The following is a 23895-nucleotide window of genomic DNA, read 5'->3' as shown; positions in this document are numbered from 1 at the left end:
ATTTGAAGAGTGTAAGGAGTTTTCAAATTTTTAACATGCCAAGTACTAAACTTGAATTTTAGAAATTGATGAAAAACTACTAATACAGGGTTGTTGTATAATTCTGTTTCTTTATAAACCAGTACTTTAATACTTAAATATTTGCTGATTCAGATTAAGAATTTTTTGTTCTACAACTATATACCAATACGCTGGAAACATTTGGTGATTTTTGATCTTTAGGTGTAAGAAACACTTCCATATATATTCTTTCCTCTTTGTGATTATTTCATTTTAGGATAATGACAAATACAAATTTCATTATGTGTCTAAAATACTGTATTAACTTAATAAATGCATAGAAAGTGCATTTTTGGGGAATGTAAGTTTATTCCCAACATATGGCCCTGTAAGGACCTCCATAGAAAGATATATTGCAGATATCACAAGTGAACAACATATTATTTATTACTGCAATATGCAAATAAAGTTGCTTTTGACAAAAGACAAAGTGAAGATCTATGTATAAAGGGTACATATCTTCCAAAAAAAAAGGAAAATGAAGGAAATCATCACTTCAACATATATTTCACCGATAAAAGATAGTTCCGTTCAAATGAGCTATCAGCAGCTTTCCCACGAAGAAGACATTTAACCTGTAACAAAGAACTGATGTGAAAATTTACGTGCACATTTTCTCCAATAACAAAAGTTGATTTTAAGTTCCTGACTGTGTGTTCATACTGTTGCAGTTCAGTGCCACCTCAGTAGTCTTATGTGAGTTTTAAAGTCCATACATAACTACCCTATATGATTGCACTGATGTAAATCTTAAAGTAGTTCAGGGTTTCTTAAGGTTTTCTTTTTTAACTTGGCTCACTTCAGTGATCTACTTTAAAGTATGTCCTTGCCAACAGTTGTAGAAGTGCAACACTAAGAAGCTGGTGAATTGGAATATAGAACAATACACATTCAGAACTTTTTGTTAACCAACCTTGAAGCTATAAAGAAGATCAGGATATTGATACCACTGCATACTGAATAGTTTCCCAATAGTTCTTCAATATAATTGAATAGTTTCAATTGCTTTTTAAGGAATTCCAGCAGCACGTAGCAATATTAAACTAAGAACCTGATTTGTCATGCAATGAACTTTCAAAAAGCTAAGAGGATGAAAACTTACAGTGGTTCTTATTTGACAGGAAAATTAACATCAGACTCACCTCTCAAAGCTGAAAAAATTATGCCCTGTACCACCATACAACACCTTCTGCATTGGTTACCAGGGGCTTAATGTTAAAAAAATTTATTTCAATATTTTAAATGCTCTTTAGCTATTCCATGTTCTCCAGTATCTAATTTTCTAGTGAATAAACTTCTCAAACATGATGACTCTTAGTCAGTTCATGGTGTACATTATAAGCAGCAACATGACTGCTCATATGTAACAGGGCTTGTGAACAATTAAATTGAATTATAACAAAATTTAGTGTGCTGTAGTAGAGTTCGTTCCCATGGAAGGAGTCACTGGCAATGTTATTAAATTCTACAATAACTCTAATTAGGTAAAGGGGCCAGAGACCTCAAACTGTTTCTGGAAACATTTTCCAGTCACAAAGATATTTTCCATATATTTCCTGTTTCTGCATTTATGAGTTTTTTACTCCAGGTGCATTAAGTGTCACAGCATTTATAATGCAGCCTATGTATTGAGGATGGCTACTTTAGATGCAGCTGGTACCTTAAAAAAAACAAAAATTAAAAATCATTGAAGTAGAATCACAGAATATTCTGAGTTAGAAGGGACTTATTGAGTCCAACTGAATCTTTTCAGAAATATATGAGAACTTCTCTTCAGATTTGCATCACAGAAATAGTAATTTTAGTATGCTGAATTAATGGAATTATTATGGTAGCATTTCAACAGTAGTTGACTAGCCAGGCAAGAAATACAATCATTTTCTTATTCTCAGTAACTAATCTTTTATCAGATTGAATACATAGTAGGAAGGACTTTTATAAATCATTCATGTCCCGACCAAATTCTCTTGTAGGACTAGTGTAAATCAGAGTAACTGCACTGCAGTCAATGGATTTTCACCAATGGTTAATGGTGAAAAGTTAAAAGAGAAGCAAGGGTAAGGGGTCTTACCATTGTTCTAATATTAAAATACTAGCAGTGTGCTTTTAATTGCTGTATTTGATAGTTCTAAAGTAAAATACCTTAACTAATTTTGAAAGCATATTTCCAATAATTTATTAGCATTATGGAGCACATTTGCTTTTCACTCAAGTGCAGCTAAATGTGGTTGGTTCTATCAACACAATAGAAACATGAAAATAAAAACGTTCTGTAAAAGAATCTTCTGGGATTTGTTCTATACTTGTGCTTCTTCTGTAGATTTCTCTCTCGGTTGTTTCTTTTGAATACAAGGTTGTATAAGTAAAAATATTATTCCCACCATGTATAGCAATCCAGCTATGTAAAAAGAAAAGTCGTATTTTTGTGTGATGTCATATATCCAACCTGGAAAATAAGGACAAAACATGTTTGTTACAAAGCTTGACAAAAAGGTACATTGCATGTGAAATTACAAAAAATACTTCACATTTCTTTCATGACATCTCTGTCAAATCCACAGATGCTTTGTAGGAAAAAATATTTTTCAAGCAAGTTATTACAGATCTGATTTTAAAATCAACATTTTGTAATCCCAAACCAATTAGTTCTTCCCCCCTACCACTGCCTCTGTAAAATGCCCAATACTGGTTAGTTCAAATGCCGTGCCTTGTGCAAGCAAACACATTCCCTATAGCTGTCTCCAAGACTCACATACCAATAGAAGACTGTTCAAGAGATACAATCTCAGTACTGCAATGACTCTCATTCCAACCTCAGTTCCTTTGCAAAAACACATTAAAATTACTTCAGGAAATTCTGAGAACCCAAACCAGCAAAATTCCCTCGCACCACACTGGCTGCATTGTGATGTACCTACAAGACCAGAAACTCTCTTTACATCAGCTAGTTGCATCCAATTTGCTTCGTAAAAGACCAAATACAGAGACAGGTTTAGCACAGACTGGGAGGTGCTGAGGGAACATGGCAGAATAAAACACTGCTGCTTTTCATGGGGCACTGAGCAAGCTTTCTTCTCACTCGTGTTGCTCACTCAGTGGTGGGGAGAGAAGGGGCTCTTGCTTTTCTGGGCTGCTCGTGTGCTGCTGGTTTCCCCTCAGCCTAGAGCTGCCCCTGGCTGACCATGCCCATGACTCCCAAGGTTTCTTATCACTTTCTTCTGTTCAGCACCTCTGTAAAAGAGAGCTGAAGTCCGGTGTAGCACTGACAATCAGTACCTGTATCTCGTCTGTGCTGCCCCGCCTCTTTCTATGAGGAAATTTATAATGAATGTCTGTTTAAACCTAAGTAACTCTAGGGATAACATACATACACTTCTCCCTTCTGCTGGGGATGGCAGTAAAGAGGTTATGAGCAGTGTGGTCCCCAAAGTAAGTATTTCTGGCTGAAGGAAGGCAAAGCAAAGTTAGTTAAATCAGCACATCCACTGGCAGCTTAGAGTGGTGACACCCAAACACACACCACAGTCCTTGGGCTAATGCTGTGGTACAAACAGCTGCCTACCCTGAGAACTAATCACCGTTTCTTCATGTGCGTAAAGGAATGAGTATGTATAGTGTATATACTACACAAAACGTGAAAAAATAGGTTACACCTTTCTCATTTAAAAAAAAAAGAAGCATAAGATACTGTTTAAGGAAACATACCATTGTAAGGATAGATTGTAATAGATTTAGGGTTATGTCCAAGAACTGTAATTTTCAATGTGAGGACAGTGAGCTGGAACCCAGCAGATGTGACCTGTAAATCTGTACAGTGTAAAGCTGGATGTTACATCCATTCTGGAGCAGCTGTGATTTTGTTAACTACACATGCTCATAGCATAAGAAAGTTTAATAATATAAAGAGTCACACAGTCATTACACAAACATCTTTTGGTTAGCAATTTGAACTTTTTACCTGCAAAGGGTGGTCCAAACAAAGCAGATATTCCATTGGCACAAATGATGATGCCATAGGCATTTGCAAGGTGTTTAGTTCCAACTAAATCTTCAGTCACAACAGGCATTAGAGAAAAATAGCCACTAGAAAATCCTATTAGAGCACAAACCACAGCCAGGCCAACGTATGTTTGCATTAGTGGCAAAGTAAGAATGCAGGTGACCAGGGTAAAGTTAGCCATGAGGAAGACATTCCATGTGCTGATGCACGGGAGATCAGAGATGATTCCAAGGATAACTTTACCAAAAATATGAACAATGGCTATAATGGATGTCAAAGGAAATACATTGTCCTGCCTAGATAAGTTGTACTGCTTGACTATTTCTGGAAGGTGAATAAAGGGAATGACAAAGCTGCTATAGGCAAACAAAGCCCAAATTATAAAGGCCACGAATACTCTATTGGTAAACAGGGATGCAGCTCCAAAGTAGCTGGAGTACCAGAGTGCAAAGCCCTTCCTGACTGTAACTGTCAGCTGGCTCACTGTCTTAAGGATGCGCAGTCCATACATACTCCTTCCACTTCCAGATTTACCTCCAATTTCTATGTGCTGCACACTGCCAAGCACTTCTTCATTTGCTGCCTCTTCTTTTTTCTCTGGTTCTTCACTGAGACCTCCATTAGATTTTATAGTCTCTGTCGAATGGGACAGAGCTTTTGCCCGATTTTCTTCACTATCACTTCTCACCACGTATTTTTCACGGAGGTCTTTGGGAGACAGTGGTCTCATAAGTGCCCCACAGACACAAAGGTTCAGGGAGATGGCCCCCTGGATGAACATGGCATTCCTCCACCCAAATTCAGTGCAGAGGTACTTCAGTAAGGCAGTCATTAGGAAAGCTCCAAACCCTGTTCCTGTGGTACTGAGCCCTTGTGCAAGTGCTCTTCTCTTCTGAAAATACTGCCCTACCATGACCACTGCAGGCAGATAAACCATGCCACTTCCAATGCCTATGAAAAAAAATAAAATAGATCTGAACTTTTTGCCAACAATGTAAAAAGCAGTGAAAAACAAATCAGTTTTATTCCTAACTTTTGTGTAAACATAATAGTAAAATCAATAATAAATATTAAATTCTGATGTTAGCTTTCATTTCTGTCTTGTAGTGTTTTCCAAATTCTGCAGTACTCATTCCAGTGAGAATACAATACTGGTATTAATTGCTGGAAAAATTAACACATGGAATATAAAACCTTTATCTCAGGTCAGCATGACAATCCTGGAAAGTTACAAATGTCCCACAACCAGTCAGTGACAGTTACTATGGGGACAAATATAGACACAGCCTATTTTGAAATATCTGCATTTATAATACCCACATCTGATGGTATCAGTGACCCAAACTGCTTAGTGAGCACATCTTATTGCTTTCACCTAAGTTCCCCAGCAATGAAGATTCACACTGAGTTCCTGTCCTTGCTCAGTAGCTGTGGAGCCATAGTGACCATGACATGTATTTGAGGAGTCAGCACATGGGGCTAGCAGGTGGGACCTCAGGTGGCTTCCGGGTTGGTTCTCTTTGGGCACTCCAGGGAGGGCCACACAGTAGCTGCTCGGTCTTACAAGGCAGTTCTCTAATTCTGTAGAAAAACCCTCACCTGTAGATAAAAACCAGGGTATTCATGGCATATACTTTGAGCAGAAAGCCTTGAGTTGTGCAAAAACATCATTAGAGGTAACAGTTCACCATTTTTTCTCGCAGCAAATTCTTCATAGAGGAATTTGGATTGAAACAGGTATATGTGGAAGATGCTTCCCAACTCACTGTGATTGTAACTCAGAAGTGTTTTGTAGCCTAGAAGTTTTCCTAGAAAGGTGCTAATGTAGCTGCATGCAGCTATAGCATGATCTAGCTATAGCTAGGCCAGAGAAAGCCATGATTCCACAAAAGCCTGAAAAAAAAGCCCCTCAACATCACAGCTGTGACCCTGGCCAGAGCTGACCCGTTTTGCTTGTTAGAAGTATTTATTTCTTTCCTGGGCAAATACACAATTCGGCTTTTATTTTGCGCCAGTGTCCCTCCCCAAACCCAACCACAGACTCAGGGAGGCCTCTCTGCCCCCCAGGAGACCTCCTGCTCCTGGGGCTGCTGCCAGCTGCAGTGAGGAACCAGCCCAGGCCCTGCTGAGGGGACCAGACTGGGAGGAGCTGGGGAAGGGAGCCCTGAGGTGAGGGGCCCTTCAGGAATGTGCTGAGGGTGGCTGCAGATGGAGAGATGAGGTAGGGATCGTAGGGGTGAACTGAAGGCAGCAGCCATGAGCAGGCCCACAAGCACAGTGTGGAGGCCCAGAAGTGACGGCAGCAAGAGGTGGCCACTGCAAGGGAACAGCAGCTTTACAGCCAGCAGCCATGAGAACATGGAGAGACTCCCCTGGGCGAGCCGGGACTGAGGGGATGGTGAACAAGGGGATAGGAGTGAGCAGGCAGGGACTGAGGGAGAGTGAGGAGATCATGAGGGAGGGGACAGTGAGCAGAGGCCTCATGGAGCTGGAAAGAACCTCTCAGATATCTCTACACTGCTTTTCTGGCCAGAATTATTCCTACAACACCTCACTTCTCCACGTCACATAAAAGTTTGCCTCTGATTTTTTTCTGAAAATATAGTTTTCACCCCTCTTTAAATTCTTCATATAATCTCTGCCATTTGCGATTTTTTGCGTGCTCTTTCTGAAAAGCAGTATGGGCTGCAAGAAGAATTCTGTAGATTTCTGCCTGCTTGATTATAATAAAAAAGTATGGAAACAGAAATCCTGAAAAAGGCAGAATCCTCTCTGTGATCATTGTTCTTAGTTCAGGAATTTACAACATGACTGAAGTCTATGGTATGGTGGTATAAAGGGTCATCAGAGTGATCTTTGCTAGTCTCAACATTTCTCCATCCAGAAAGCTAGATTAAAATTTATGTATAGAAATTCTGTAGATTTCTATGAAATTCTATGAAAGGACAGTTTAAGAGAATGCAGAGTACTGAAGCTATTACTAGTATTGCAAACAATCCCTTTTCTTCATGTTTCCCTCTGGCAAATATAACATAGATACTGCCTCATCTGCAAACATAACTGGCCATGTTATCCGTGGAGTGAGTAATATTTCAAAGCCCCTCGAACAGCTCAGTATTGCTCTGATAGTAATTAAAGAACAAATTTTGTATTTCTTACATGGATAATTTTCACCTTTTTGTGTCATATCTATGAACAGTATCTCTTTTCAAAAATGAACAGCAAATAAAATGGAGTAGTGCTTTAAGCACTTAATAATGGGTTCTACATAACTTACTTCAAGTAACTGAATTTTTTCACAAGAAACATTGCTAGAAACTGAGCATTCAGGCACTAAGGATCTGTTGGCTCTGAAGGAAGATGTCTAAACATGTATGCCTCTGTATTTTGATTGGGCTCTTACACATGTCAAAAGGTTTTCTAGACATCTAATTTCAATTAAAATGACAAAAAATTACTTCAGTCCTTTTGATTTTAAAAATTGTAGCAATACTGGTTGCTCTAAGTGGTTGTTGATACAATCTGAATAACCGTTATTGGAAACTATGTACGATATACAGCCCCGTGGATTATGCTAAGTGAGGCTGGGATAGAGTTAATTTGCTTCCTAGCAGCTCATATGGTGCTGTGTTTTAGATTTGTGACCCAAACATTGCTGATAACACAGGCAGTTGGTTTAATTGTTGCTGGACAGTGCTTACACAGCATCAAGGCCTTTTTTGTTTCTCACCCTCCATGAGTAGGGGAAGCACCAGAAGCTGGGAGGGGATGCAGTGGGACAGGCGACCCCAGCTGACTTAAGGGACATCCCATACCATGAGATGTTGTACTCAGCAGTAAAACTGGAGGAAGGGAGAAGGAAGGGAGGACACTTGGAGTTGTGGCAATGTCTTCCCAGGTAATAATTACACAGGACCAAGCCCTGCTTTACTGGAAACAGCTGAACACCTGCCTGCCCATGGGAAGTAGTGAATGAATTTCTTATCTTTGTTTTGCTTGTGCATCCAGCTTTTGCTTTATCTACTAAACTATCTTTATCTCATTTTTACCTTTCTGATTCTCTCCCCATCCCACTGTGGGAGAGTGAGTGAACAGCTGTGTGCATCTTAGCTGCCTACCAGCTGTAACCCACTTCACCCTTTAAAATATGTTTTGAAGCAGTGCAGAGTTCTCATAATCCAGTATTCTATTAATATGGAGCAACTTCGGAGAAAACATTTGTTATTCTGTCCTGTGACAAGGAGAGGAGTTAGCTAGATATAAAATTAATCTTTAAATTTTACTTGTTAGAGTTTGGGTTACACTAATTCTCCTAATTAAAAATGTCCTCTAATGTATTTACTTGGGTGAAACTGATAAAAGTTCCACCTTCACATGGCAGATTTAAATGATAACAGAAGTCACTAGGCCCAATCCACTGAATAAATAAGTTTTCTAAAAAGATAACAGGCCGTAAAAAGTGTGAAAGCAGAGCTGGAATAACTTTACAGTCTACCTTCCCTTTTTACTCACTCAGGTAAGCTTCAAAGGAATCAAAAATAGTTGAAAGAACCGTCAAACATTAGAGCAGCTCTCACCAGCTGTCACTCCAAAGGTGAGGAAGAGGTAGTGCACATTTGAGGCGTGGGCACTCAGTATCCAACCCAGGGCATTCAGTATCCCTCCAATTATAGCTGTCGTGCGGCATCCACACATGCTGATGAATAAACCAATAAAAGGACCTGTTAAAAAACATGAAAGAAATAATAAATTATTTATTTAATTCTTTATGCTCTAATAATTTTTCACCCTAATTTTCTTAATGTTTTAAATAAAATGTTAAACATCAGGCAACTCATGCAACTCAGTTTATTTTTCATATTACTTCTTAAAATCATGGAAAGAGAAATACAACCAACTAATTAAATTCTTAGCAAATACCTGTAAGACCTAAAATCAAAGTTACCCCATGAAGAAGGGACAGTTTAAACAGAGGAATAAGCTGAAACCCTTGTTGCCAATGCTGATGCTGCGTGAGTGCAAGACTTTTCACAAATAACCAGAAATTAAGCATTTTATTTTTTTTTCAGTGAAATATTTTAGGCAGATCTAAACACAACTTTTTCAATCTTCATTTACAGGGTCTTAGATGTGTATGTACATATATACACAAACATTTCCTTCAGATATTATTTTGGGTTGATCCAACTACAACAAAAAAAATACATTTTCATTTGGCTGCCAAACTGAAATATAAACCGTGCAAATTCAACATTTTGTCCTCACAGATAGAGCATGGAGAGGACGCTAAGCTTCACAGATCATCTGTTTTCTTAATTCTAGTGAGACCTGGAAGTCACAGGCTTCCTTTTCTGCTCATGCAGTCAGTCTCCTGGACTGTCTTCCCTATCATCTTCCCTGTTATTCCCTTTCTCCATCTAGATTGTAAAATGTGTCCTGGTGACTTTAAAAAGTGAACTTGGCACAATTGTAAGAAAATACTTAAGGGATGAATGGCAAACACATTCTAAAAATCTATATAATTTGGAAATATGTGATGCTGGCACATACCTACAATGAGTGTGATGCCCATGCTGAGGGAGCTAACCCACGCTGTTAAGCCACGACTTTGATTAAACTCTTCAAGCCATTCCATGTTGAGTATTCCAAGGGCCATTTGGGAACCCATGATGAGTATGTGCACAAGGAAAGAGGAAAGTACAATCATCCAAGCCCATCCTCCATCAATGTTTGGATTGGGTTTAATTGGCTTACTTCCAACTTTTGAGTCATCTCCAAAATCATATCCAATATCTTCTCGACTAGCATACATTTTGTCCACAGTGTTCTGAAGTAAATGCAGAAAACAGCTAAAAAATCATACAAAATGATCAGATTTTGTAGTTTGGTTATAGTGAATACCATCAATCACGATCATATTTAACCACTGTGGTTAGTGCAGTTGTAGTGAGTTCTGTGCTTTCATTGTTCAAACGTAACATGCTTAGAAAATTGTCCAGTTAATTTATTTCTTTGTGTACCTTATTATCATGGCTGTCTATGCAGGAGTATTCAGAGGCTGACAGTAGGCTGCATTATTTCCATTACTATATGTTTTACTTACTTTTAGGTGGCTGAGAGCACTCACTCCTCATGAGTTGACTGTGGTCACAAAAAAGACTGGTCTCTCTCTGTATATTACTCCTCTGTGTCACCTTCTGCTGTCCCAGTAAGATGATGTGCCTTTGTGTTCAAGTTCATAACGCTTGGAGTAAAAAAATGAAATCCTGAAGCAGCCGGTAGATGAAGTTACTGCATCTTTTCAGAGGAAACCAGTTTGGGAGTGTATTTCTTCCTTAGCAGTGGGAGAACAAGAATGAAGACAGCAAAAGATAAGGAATTAAGAGTCTTAATTTTCGAAATGCTTTGCTTACATAAATCACAACGAGGCAATTTTTACTACCTCTCTGGGAAGCTTTTTATTAGAGTCAACCTGACAACAGTTTGCTATTGTGCTTTCAGTTTCCATAGTATTAATCCTTATAATCCTACTCAACACAAAGAATTCTTCCAAATTAATGTCAGTGCATATCAGAATCAAACTGAGTGGCAGGCTTATGTGCATAGGTGTACATAGGATCAGGCCATACTAGCTTAATTTGATTACTTCCGTTTGTTCTGTTTTTACTCTAAGCGAAGACTGCAACACAAGGTGAAAATAATTTCAAAACCACTTCTAATTGATTAACAGTCAAGGTGCAGAATCCAGTCTTCCCTCCATCTGATTTCTGCTGCAACAGATTCAAATTTTACCTAACTGTGGAGCAGCACATAGGTTTCCATGGAGACTAGAAATGCAATGATACAAATTACCAGAGGTGGTAATTTTTTGTCTTCTTTTCTTCTCCAGAGAAATAAAAAGAAACATCAGCTTCACGACAGTTGAAAGAGAGAAAAAAGCTATCAAAAACTGTTTTTAATAGTTCCTTATGTCTCCTCTGAGCCCTCAGAATGTGTGCCTCTGGGCTGGCTCCTCACTGCTGCAAACAGGCAGTGAATGGACTAACCCAGATTCTGTACCAACTGAAAATTTGTCTTTAAATACGTGAGTATACTTTGCTTCTCAAATTACTACCTTTCCAAACTGTTTTACATTTTTTCTTATTGCTAGATAAACACACAGAGAAGGCCCTGAGGTATTCCACAGTAATCCATTGCTGGAGTCAGAGCTGGCCAGTCCCAGACACCAGTGAACACCTGTTGATACGTGCAGCCTCTCCAGCCTGGCTGCTGCCTAAGTTCCCTTTGTAGTCAAGTGCCACCTGACCCTTCCTTGCAGTGCAGGTAATCATGGGTAACTTAGGGCAGCTTGAGCACGTAGGTTCTTCCAAGAGCACGCTGATCTGCCTCATAAGTGAGCTGCAGCTAAAATATGTTGCACTCCTGTAGTAAATTGTTCATAAACAGATGTTCTTTAGCGACTAAGTTGTCACTAGCCCTAACTTGGCCATGGGAGGTATTGGTGACACAGTCAGACACATTGGTGACACAAGAACTGTGCACATTTAACACTTGCCGCACAGGCAGATAAGCTGTCACCAGCTGACGAGTTGCCAGTGGAAACGGATACTGAAATGCTTTTCATTTCCAAACTGAGAAACAGAGAATGGGGATGGTGCTTAGAGGTCCTTCTTAGAGGTCCTGCAGAGTGTTTGAGGCAGGACGGGCAGCAGGGGAACAACTCAGAGCCAGGCAGTGGTGCAAACTGGTTTTTTAACCACAAAATGATAACCTGGTCACAATTATTAAATTATATTATTAATTAAATTAACGAGGACAGCCTTAGTCATGATTATACCTCACCCTTCCTCTACAAAAGGTAGGTCTTAAAGATGACATCTCAACCCTTTCCTAATAACGTACTTGGAGCCAGATCCTCTGTTGCTGTAGGTTACAGGACTACTTACAGAGGATTCAGCCCACTCACAAGGCAGAGAGAGACTAGCTGCATAAAGGTGATAAACACAGTGAATAATCATGCTAATGGGAAATAATGAGAAGAGGCAGAATGAAGGAAAATCACAAGCTGTTGCACATGCTCTGTATAAGATTAACGAAAGTGTATGAGGGATATTACAGTGCATCTTAGATAATGGAATACAAAATTATGTAACTGAAGATTCAGAGTCAAGATTAAATGTAAAGCCTCACCTTTCTCTCTTATACTTTTGACTGGTTTTGTGCACACCTGAATCTTTATACTGGATACAAAAAAAATTTCTTCTTTGTACAGGAAACAGGCACATCTTTTATATATTTTAAATTATTTGAAGAAAAATAATTGATATTGAGCTGCAAAGTTATGATACTCCTCTTTGCAATCTTGCTGACAGAGTGGGCTTAGATTGAGTAGATGCAAGTTAATGTCATGCTTGTAACAATCCCCACAAATCTTCAGAAAATGCATATTATTTTCCATTTGAACTGAATTCTTGCTTATTATTACTTTCATACTATTAACTTTTCACTAAGGTCACAAGTTCAGAGTGAATACACTCAAAAGCAGGGGAGGTAATCTCCAATTACTGCACAAGCTCTCAGTCTCTGCATAAAGCAAGGATTGGATGCCTGGATCCCCTCCCCAGGACTGACTGATCGCCCCATGGCCTGTTGCACCCAGGAGAAAGGCACTTACCTGCCTTCAGCCTTCTTCCCACACCACAGCACTGCCAAGAACAGGCTCATGAAAGGCAGAGGAGCCCAAGGGACTCTTTGCAATTGTGAAATCCTAGAGAAACTGGAATGAAAATGACAGCAGATGATTTGTGAAGCCAGCCAGTTTCCCCAACAAGCAAGGCAGTGAAGACCCACTCACAGTAACAGTGCTTGAATACAGCCCCTCAGAAGGAATTTCATCTAAAGGGAGGAGAATCTGGATTCTTGTTTGGTCACCTGGAAATGAACTAGGTTTTTTTTTTTTCCCAGAAAAGCTTTTTAGACTATATGCACACAAAGTATGCAGAGCTCTTAGAAACATGGCCCAAGCATTAGTGCCTGCAAAGGTGCTGAGCTTTTTTGAAAACTTGACTCATGAGCTATTTTAGGGACAAATGCAGGTGCCGTAACAAGACCAAAGTTAGTAGCAAAACACCCAAGTTCCATGTACCATCAGTGGAGCTATGGCTCTCTAGCTTGTAGTTCAACTAGATCACTGAAAAACATCTGCTCTTGATATAAAAAGTCCATATGATGAATAATTTACATATATTCGGTCAACTTATTCCAGCATTTGACTGCCTCCGTGTTAAAAAATATAGAATATAATTGTACTTTAAAGGCAGTTTCAATGGATAACTCATAAATAAACTATAACTAGTAATGAGTTTTACCTTGCAATATTCCCAGTAAACATGCCACGTATAATTATTTGGTTGCTGAAGACACGCAGAGGAAGCATTGCCAAAAACATGGTTTATTTTGGTTGTCATATGTTTTGGCAGTCTGACTTCGCCTGGCTGACACGCCGAGCACTTAAGCTGTCAGCAACTTCACTGAGATGTGGACACCGGTCAGCTCTGCCAGTCAGAGCCCCAGTGCATAACAATGTGTGCCCGGCAAGGAACACAAATTCAGGGAAATTAAATGCTTAAAAGGCTAAACTAATTACCAGGGTCACAAGTTTGCTTAAAGTCGGCAGCAGTTCCGTTTCCAGACCGGGGTTGCTGCCCTGCTGTCCCTCCCTGAGGGATGTTTCCCAAGCCCTGATCGGGCGGCCTTCCCGGAGACCCCTCGGTGCTGTTGTGCCCCGGTGTGACCCACGCGTGGTGCCCCGTCCCCGGGGACGGCGGAATTGGCTCAGATAGCGGACAGCTTTCTCCTCTTGGTACCAAGGGAAATGGCAGCTTGCATTAGGCGATCACCTCTATTTTGTACAGGCTCACAGCCTGTTTCGGGAGCGGCCCGAAGGCAGGGGATGTACTTTTTTCTCCCAAGAGAGCAGCTTTGGGAGCTTCACACGCGTCGCCTTCCCAGCACCCCGGCTCGGTTCACCTATGCGAAGCAGAGCTGGGGCGGGGGCCGCGGGGCTGCCACAGAGACAGCTCAGCAGCGCAGCCCGGGGCCGGGGCGGGGGCGCGGGCTCGGCCCGCGGGGCTGCGGCGGAGCCGGGCGGCGGGGGCGGCGTTGGGGAGGCGGCGCGGCTGCGGCACCGCCCGCCCGCAGAGCACAAAGGATGACCGCGAGTTACCCCGCTGCGGCAGCCGCGCTCCCGGCCCGCCGCGCCCCCGGCCCCGAGAGCCCCGCGCCGGGACAGCCCAGCACAGCCCCACACAGCCCAGCGCGCCTTTGCCGCAAGCGGCGCGGCAGCTTGGCGTTCCCCGCCCGCCCCGGTGCCGGTGTGTTGCCGTGGCTCCTGGCTCCTGCCGAGGTACTCACCGCGCCGAGCTCCGCCAGCGCCGCCGTCCCTGCGCGCCTCGGCGCCGAGCCCCCGCTGTCAGCCCAACCCGCGGCGCTGCTCCGCGCCCCGGGACCCCGGGGGCTGCTGCGGGCTCCGGTGTTCACCTGCGCCCGGCTCCGCTTAGCGCCCGCGCCAGCTCAGCCTCGCCCCTGCTCACCGCCCCGGGGTTTATTTTCCATAAGACTGCGGCATCGGTCTGGGGCTGCCTGCCCCCCAGGCATCTCGTCCTCTGCACCGCCTTGTCTCCATTCCCTGCAATTTCAAATCTCCACGCTCTTTCATTCCTGCAATACCGGCTAATTCTGGTTTGGCGGAGCAGATTTGCAGTCCTCTCACATGCACACTCTTGTGGCTGAATGAAGTTTATTGCTGCACAGGTTATGGCTGGAAATTTACATCCCGGTGAGTTGGAGGATATAATCCAATAAATGCAGCCGATATCAAGATTTTAACGGCCGTTGAATTATGTTTATTTCAGAGTGGCTGGTTGAATTTATGCATCCAAACCATTCTGACAATGCAGCTTGGGAAATTTCACTGTATGGTACCTTATTTGCGCAATAAATAAGTTTCAAAAATATTCCACCCTTGGTAGAAGAGATGCAAAAATACATTACTTTTTCAGAGCAGTATTCACTCCTTGGCTGGCTCTTTCTAAGTAACCTGACTAACGAGGTTTACAATCTGAATTCATTGCTCTATTTGCAGTGAATATACCCAGGCTAAGGTGACTGTATGCCACCACACATAACTTTCATCCTCAGAGATTCTTGATGTCCTAGCAGTGCACTGAGTAGTATAAATGAAGGCTGTCCAAGAAGATATAAGAAGTATCTTGAGAGAAGACAAGATGAGGAGAGGCCAAGAGAAGTATTTTAATGGTGTTACACATACCGCCTATGTGCAAATTGTGGCACAGAGTCTGTTAAAGAATAACTGGTTTGAAGGGGGTTAAAATATGCATTTGGGGCTTTTAAATATTTTTTTCTACAATTTTACTTGACTCTTTCCTCCATCTGATGTTTACAAATGCAAATCTGATCTATTTTTTTCATTTAAAAAATGTGCTGTTCCATTATGGATCTAGTCCATCAAATATATCAATATGAAACACTTCTGTCTGGATTTGGTTCAAGTGTGTGGCAGATTATGGGCTATTGCTATGGCTTTAGTCTTTACATAAAACTTATGGTGCTTTGCATTGTAGTCTTCAAAAAGAAATCCTTTTCCAGAATAAATAACTAGATTAGTGTCAGAGACTTGTGATTGGGTTTATTTATGTCTCCTTCATAAACAAAACTAGATTTCCATTTCAAAAGACTGTGATAGTGCATTGCAAATGTGTGTCATTCTCAGTATACATGTTCCCAGGTTTTTGCATCTTTTACAATAATACCTTGCCCAACAGTGTATGCGCACTGCTATCCCAGAATTTAATTTGTAACTTGGCATTAGCTTTTTTACTGAAGTCTGGTTTCTTAAAAGGTTTGATGCTAGGGGCTTGACACTTGAAATTTGCCGCTTATCAACTAGTGTTATTACTCAAATTTGAGACACACATACTTGGATTTCTGAATTATCTAACATGCTAACATCCTTTATTGTCTGCCACAGAAACAGATTTGACTGGCTGTTATCTCAGTACCTGAGATGCTGCCTATGTGCCTAAATCCTTGTGCCAACAGAGATTTGATCTGATGGAGAATTCACTTAGCTGTGTCATACTGCTTCAGCAGTTTTGGTTCATATACCATTGTGGTTCTGGGCTATAATCTTGGATTTATGTTGTCTCTTGAGAAGATGAGTATGTATGGATCTACTTGAATGGTAGCCATGTGCAGGTCTAACAGAGTACAAATCATGTTCATTAAGGAAAAAGTCCATTTTGTAAGAATGGGGAGGACAAGCCTATCATATCAGAAAAAGTCTGCGGTTTTTAGCTAAGAATAAGATGCCTGATCCAGTGTAAAATGCTTGGATGGCAAGCAGAGTAACCCCAGCTGAAAAGGAAGGATGTTTTACTAGTCCCTTAAACATAATGGTAATTAGATGTCATAATATAACTTCAAGGGAAAGAGGAATGGAGGGAGAGAGGGAAGAAAGCAGAAGTAGAAAGAATTGATAATTCAATTTCTTTTACTGTCTGGGGGGCTCTGTGGTAGCATAGTCCTAGAAGTGGTGGTTGGAAGGGATCTCTAGGGTCCACCCTGTCCAGCCTTCCACTGGAAGCAGGACTGTGACTGTGGCATTGCCGGTCAGTCATGGCCTTGCTTAAGCTGCCCTTGAAAGCCTTCAAAGATGGAGACTGGCCAGCCTTTCTGGGAAGTATGTTCCTCTGTGGCACCAGCCATGCACAACCACATGCATCCACATGCATCCACATGCATCACAACTCCAAGGACTTGGCTTGTGACTTTTCCTTCTGGTTTTGCCATGCACTACTACTGAGAAGAATCCAGCCCAATGATCTTTGCCACTCCCCTTTTTAGATTTAGATCTAGTTTTAGATTGTTGTCAGATATCGCCTTATTTTCTTCTCTGCCAGGCAAACCAAGCCCAACTTCTTCAAAATCTCTACACAAGTGGTATGCTGTAGGCCATTTACCATTTCATTGGCCCTCTGCATGCCCCTCTCCTGTTTCTCAACATCTTTCTTGAACTGGGGAACCCCAAACAGGACACATTATCTCAGGTGTGGAGTCACTATCACTAAATACGGAGGAATAATAATTTCCATTCATCTGCTGTCCATGCTCCCTTCCTAATGCAGCTCAGACTGTGGTTCACTTTATTCACAATGAAAACACCCTGTTGGCTCATGTTCAACTTAGTGTCCGCTGTGACAGGCACATGCTCTTCAGCTGCTGCTGCTGCTCTGATAGCCTGCACTGGTGCCTGGCACTATTCAACCCCATGTGTTCAATTTGCACTTCTCATTACACTTCGTAAGGTTCCTGTTGACCCAGTTTTTAAGTTTCTCAGAGGCCTCTCAACTGAACCTCCACTGTTTGGTTTGCAAATCACCCCTTCTAAGTTAGTATTGTCTGAAAATCTGCTGCAGGTGCATCCTGTATCATTATCCAAGTTACAATCAAGGTAATGAACAATTACGGCACCAGTATTGACCCCTGAGTGTTCTGCTTGTACTGGCCGCCAACTAAACATCAACCCACTGATTCCTACACTTCAAGCCCAGGATTCCATCCCATTTTAACCCAGCAGTTCATTCATTCAGACCATACTCTTCAGCTTCAACCACTTGCTTAATCCCCATTGTTCAAAACGGAAGCTGTGCTGTAGAGCTTATAGACCATTCAGCCCTCTGGAAATGTGTACTGATGAAAACACAAAGTGCTATTTCTCTTCCCAGCACTTTTCCTCTACTATTGCTGTAGTGCTGATCACTCTCCTCCCTAAAGCTCTCATTAAACTGCCACCCTGCTTCCCATGAAGTGGTGGTGCTGCAGTGATTGATGAGGAAGGAAAGGTTTGAAATAGGAGCTTGGTTTCTGCAGCACCAAGATACAGAACAGAAAAAGAGTCCTTCTCCCAATTTTGTTGAATCACTGAACTTTTACCCAGTACAAAGTGTCACCAAATGACCTGGCCAATTCTTCGTTACACAGTTACTGTTAAAAGGAAAGATAATTTATGGTATTTATACATTTTGCCTCCTCTTTCTTCTATGAGTCTCTTTGGGTGACTGAAGAATTCTGTATATTTGCAAGGGTATGGTACATTGGTGCTGGGTAAAAAGGCAAAAAGGAAAACAAACCCAACTTAATATTGTCATTTGGCATAGGGACTGCACAGCTTTCTTATGGCACCCTAAAAGTTTGTGCCCGGTCTTCATTTTGGTAACTCCTGACTGCCAAACACTCCACTGCCTGTCTGTGGAGATTCTGTGGAGAATCCTTGGTATCTTTGGTGGCTTCACCACAAAACAACATTCTCAAACAATACTCTGAGCAAATATGAATGTTTTCGGTAATCCCCCTGCCTACTCCTATGATAGCTGCAGAGTCTTACTCAAATGGGAAAGAACGAACTAATTTGCTATCTTCAAGTTCACCCAAGACTGAGGTTAGACCATGGGAATGGAATTCAAAAGTAGAGGAAAGAGCAATATTTTTATTATTGCTGGCATGGAGATTTCCATTTGGAGAATAACTACATGTCTTTTCTGTCTTCTCTCTTCTCTCTCCAAGAGCTGATGCATTACAGCAGCTACAGGTACAGGAGATCCTGTCCAATTTTCTTAGATCCTTCAGGAGGACAGTGCAGAATCATAGAATGGTTTGTGTTGGAAGGGACATTAAAGATCATGTAGTTTCAGACCCCCTGCTGTGGTTAGGAACACCATCCACTAGACCAAATTGCTCAAAGCCCTATTCAGCCTGGTCTTGAACATTTCCAGTGAAGGTGCAGCCACAGCTTCTCTGGGCAACCTCTGCCAGTGCCTCACCATCCTCACAGAGAATTTTTATGTAGTATTTAATCTAAGGCTATCCTCTTTCAATTAAATTGTGTAAAAACTCTTCTGTGCATCCTGTGAGAGATGTGAAAGTTTTCTGGAGTGTATTAAAAGGACCAAAGGATGTTTCTCAGCAGATGGGGATGCTGCAGATGTTGACAGTCCCGCCTCAGAGTGGAGGGGCTATTTTGTCAGTGACTTGTCAAGGTTCCCCCAGCAACACTGAGTATTGTGTCACTTGGGAGGTTGGAGCCAGGTTCATCCTGCCACAGAAAATGCAGCAAGAATGAAGGGAGAAAGTGAGTAGGAACAGGACACTGAGCTGGAGAAGAAGCCTAAAGAGCTGGCAGGGTACATTGAATGGGTAGGAGTATGTACAGTGACTGCCACTTCTGAACTGAACTGCTGCCACCCACACACTTTTAAGTTCATCAGTGGGAACAGCTACAGCAAACCTACATTTCCATGTTGTAGATAAAGATGTCCACAGGAAAATGTGTGTTCTGCAACTCGTCATAGTTATTTCCCTGATTGAGAAAGTCACAGCACAGGAGGAATGACACTTGCTCACAAAACAAAAGAAGAGGTGGTAAAACAGTCCCTTTTTGCAGTGTTATTTAATTTCAGCTTTGTACGTTAGCAATCAAAGTTGTATATCGAGAGGGTAAAATAAACTATCTTATCAAGAAAAATCCTATTAGTCCTAAATGCTATTGTAACACTAATACGTTTTGCACATGGTGATATCTCACTTTTCTGGTTTAAAACGTGTGAGCATAAGGGTGTGGCTGCAGCTGGCTGAACATCTGAAGTACCATGCGAGGAGAGAGAACTTGGGGCCTCCGACATGACTCACACTGCCACTGCAGTCAGTTCCTCCAGGTCAGACTTGTGCATGTAAGAGATCTCAGAGCATTCAATCCATGACTTGGTTGTGGGTTGCACTTGTTGCAAATATACCAAATTAACTGCAAATTCCAGCAAGGTCAAATTAGCACTGAACTAGCTAATATAAATTAAATTATTTATGTCAGCATGAGGCCAACAAAACCCGGAGATCCTACAACCGAGATCCCTGTGACAGCTCAGCCAGAACTATTTGTACAAAAGTTGCCATTATGTGTTTGAGATAGAGTCATTCCTTCCTTCTCAATAACTGTTCCAATCTCGCTTGTTTTGTTGGGGTTTTTTCAATCTCTGTCTGCATAGCACTCATACTATCAATAACTACAGTTTTCCCTAAACAGAGATATGGAAAAGGAATGTATTATTGAACTGCCTCCAGTTCCTCAGAAAATTTAAATAAATATAAACAGGAGTGCAGAATAGAAATATATTTTACAGGATTTTTTATTTGTAAGCATCTTTTAAACTTCAAAATTAAATTCAAATGTTGTATTAACACCTGGGTTGTGTTTCCTTGTTAAGTTTTTGTTCTTGAACCATAAATAGAGGGCTTCCTTTAAAATCTATGTAAGCACAAACTGAACAGTTTTTGCCTTGTGCTTAGTTTGTCCACATCTCAGTATATAAAGAAACATTTGCAACTTTTAAAGGTCACTTACACTTCCAGGGGTAGATTATTGCTTTGATAATTGACACATTAAGCCCTCCCAGCCTTTCTTCTTTACTCTTTCTGCAGTGGGTTTTAAATGAAAACGACATTTCAGCCTTCGATTCTGTGCCATCCATGGTTATCCTTCAGGTAGTGGGCATCCAGTGCCCACTTTCCAGACGACATTTACACACACCAGAAGCTTGGTCCTGCTCAGTACTCTGAAGCTAATCCAAGTGTCTCGTGTTTCTGTGGGCTGGGGCAGTTCCCAAACATTCTGTGGGCACACAGACACCAGCGCTTGTTTTCTTACCCTACCACAAACTGCAAACCAGCAGGACCACGAGTCCAGAGGACTAAAAGTGACAGATACTTGTGTGGATATCATGGACGGGATCATCAGGGTGTTTAGGTGAAATGAAAATATAGACACTCTGAACAGTTACTGTCAAATTGTCGTTGGGGAGGTGAGACTTCTCTGAGCTTCTGAGACAAAGGGTTACCTGTTGGGTGGAAGAAATCATGCTCTGATTTCTAAGGAAGCAGTGAAAATGATACAGTACCTGTAGGAATGTTCCACATCCAATACAGAATGGAAAGTACAGTATAGGTCATTTTGTTTTGTAACTGATTTTCAATATTACAATTTCTGTTACTTTTGCTATTTATTTCCGATCTTTCAATAAAGATGTAAACATCCATGTCTAAAGAAATCAACATGGTGTAGTATTGGTTCCAGAAATTAACCTAGCAGCAACGAAATTTTAGATTTCAGGGATTTAGTATTTTAGGAGTTACTTAATATTTCATAATATAATGGACTACATTGCTCGGGGCTTTTTTCCCCTAAACGTGACATCATTGCTTTAAATGGGACAGTATAAAACTGCAGAATCTGCCCAGCAACAAGAGCTGCACTCTCTCCCTCTAGTGGAGGATAATAAAATAGTTTTCTTTCCATTTTTCTATATGTAAACCCTCAAATAATGCTGTCAGAGCTTGAAAGCTTTTCTGAACAAGAATATATCGTAATTTCTATTTAATGTACAACACAAATATTATATGAATAGCATTGTAATGTGATATGTTTTCATATTAATATTTTTCTGCAAGTGCACTGTTTTTGAAGTGATTCTATGGATTGTAAAATACTTACGTGTGTAAACATTTAACTATATCTAGACACTTTTTAGGACAACAATAAAGCAGTAAAGATTAAAAATAACTCAATCTCAGAAGTAAAATACAGCGTGCTTATGTTGAGCAGGAGCAGCTTGCTTGTTGGTATTTGCCAGATGGATCCTCAGTTTAAAAAACATGTACCTAAATTACAAACTTTTTATTTTAATCCAAATGTTTTCAGCTCTTGTGGTGTTCACCTTAAAAGAAGAGAGTGCCACAATACTTGGCCGTGATGTGTATCCTCTTTTTCATAATTAGATGCTACAATCTACTGCTTTGTTTCAGTCTCCTAATAAACAAATTTTTAAAGAACGGCATAAACATCTTCCAAGCATTTAGTATTCATTTCAAGTACAAACTTCTTATGCGAGTAAAGATTTAGAGGACTAAATCCATAATTAGAATGCTAGAAAATACTTCTTATGTATTACTGATTAAATAAGATGTGCCTCTAATTATTCCACTTCTAGATTCCAAAATGTACCAAGACCATTGTTTCTTGGCTAGATTCCTGTTGCTGTTTTCAGGGGAAAGTTTGATTTCTAACTCTGCTGCTGAGCTTCTTTATAGTGTCTTTTTCTATTTTGTGTTTTTGTTATCTCACTTTGTCTATTAGTACTTTTTTTCCCTTTATTGTTGCCATATAAAACTTCATACAGGTAGGTGGGGAAGCTGTCAGCTCAAGGGAATCTGAAAGACGATGCACATGTAGGTTGCTTCAGAGTATTCATCTTTCAGGGAGAGGCAATTTCCCACCTGCAAGTCACTGCCTTGCACTGTGTGTGTCACTGGGAGCATTCTGATTCCACTTCCTTTGAATTTGTGTATTTGTTTTTCCAACCAAATCACTAAGGGATAACAAAGCTACTTGAGAAGAAGTGTTGGGTGACAGTTTTGGGTTGCCACTGTCTCACTCAAATACCAGCAGAAAGTGGATCTCATAGAAAAGAGGGAGAGGTTTTATTTTCTTGTATGGGGGAGTGATTCCAAGACCTGTGTCACTCGAGTTGTAATTGCTTTCAGTAGCACAGAAACTTAGAGAGGGGGGTGGAACAGTGTTCTGAGAGATGACACAGGAGAGATGGCAGAAATGTCAGTATGGACTCCTATCCATAGCCGTAATTCTCCTCCAGCATGAGAGGAGCCAGAGGGATGTACAGGACCTCTTGTGCTTTTATGGCTGCTGCAGCAGCTCTGCACTTCCGTCCAGATAGAGATAGGCTAGCAAAAATGCATCCCAGATTCTGGAATCTGACAAACTATTAACAGCTCGGTTAGTTTGTGTTGTTTTAGGGAGGGTGACAGAGAACAAAAAGCAGAGGAGCAAAGTGTGAAAGGGACATTTGTCCAGTCACTTTTTTTATTATCAAATGGGGAGAGAGAAATAAAAGATTGCCAGACAGGATAACATTGTAATGTCCTCCCACACACCAGCCTGTAGATGTTGGTTGTTTTCCCAAATGCTTATTGCTTTTCTTTCAGTGTAATAAGAATGTAATAAACATTGTTGTTTGAGGGAGAGCAAGGGTGTGGGCTCCCAGGCATTCATTCAAGCCAGCTGTTCACTTTGCCCTGGTTTCAAAATGGACTCGAGCTCCAGTGGCTGGTGCTGCCAGAGGCCCAGGCAGATTTTGGAGGTGCTGGTCCTGCTGTTGCAGCAGCTGCAATGGAAAAAGCAAACTAGTAAATGTTCTCTAATTTAAATCAGCTGGTCATCTGTGGAGTTGCATTAATAGGGAATGCAAATATTATTTTAATACAACTTTATTACATGCTGAGGAAGGAAATGATTGTTAACCTCTACAAACATCATTTTAGAAGCACTTTTTGTTCATGATCTGAAATGTTAACATGCTCCTGACACTGGGATGATGATGATTTCTGCCTACCAGGTGCACTGTCTTTTAGATTAAATATTGCAGACCCTCTTCTCAAGGTTTTATTCGAAAAGGGAAGGTTTATTCAGCTTATATTATTACTGGCCTGACATTTCTGCTACTTTGTATCTTTTAATGTATTTCTTAACAGAAATGTAATGCGGCTGTAATGAGGAGCTATCGTTACTTTAATGAGGCTTCCTGCAAGGAGCAGCCACCACAACGTTTTACTGTCCCTAAAAACAATAATGTTCCGGCGACTCTGGCAGCCCCTTCCCCCGCCATCCCGCTGTGGGGCCGCTGTGGGAACAG

The 23895-nt window shown here is 41.1% G+C and overlaps 1 protein-coding gene across 3 annotated transcripts; it reads right to left on the bottom strand.

The window, feature by feature from the left end:
• Positions 1-429: 429 nt before the first annotated feature.
• SLC16A14 (solute carrier family 16 member 14) lies at positions 430-14882 on the bottom strand. Of its 3 annotated transcripts, none has more exons than XM_039556970.1 (7): positions 14474-14882; positions 12735-12836; positions 10164-10394; positions 9611-9909; positions 8638-8781; positions 4019-5011; positions 430-2506 (listed from the first exon to the last, which is right to left on the bottom strand). In XM_039556970.1, the coding sequence occupies exons 4-7, from the start codon at positions 9870-9872 to the stop codon at positions 2358-2360; spliced, it is 1548 nt and encodes a 515-aa protein (XP_039412904.1). In that variant the 5' UTR covers positions 9873-9909; positions 10164-10394; positions 12735-12836; positions 14474-14882; the 3' UTR covers positions 430-2357. The 3 variants fall into 3 exon arrangements, with proteins under 3 accessions (XP_039412904.1, XP_039412906.1, XP_039412905.1); XM_039556972.1 differs by having other exon boundaries at positions 9611-9887; XM_039556971.1 differs by having other exon boundaries at positions 10164-10390.
• Positions 14883-23895: the final 9013 nt, after the last annotated feature.

Source organism: Corvus cornix, chromosome 9 (assembly GCF_000738735.6).
Source record: "Corvus cornix cornix isolate S_Up_H32 chromosome 9, ASM73873v5, whole genome shotgun sequence".
Lineage (NCBI taxonomy): Eukaryota > Metazoa > Chordata > Aves > Passeriformes > Corvidae > Corvus > Corvus cornix.
This window is presented reverse-complemented; position numbering and strand designations above follow the sequence as displayed.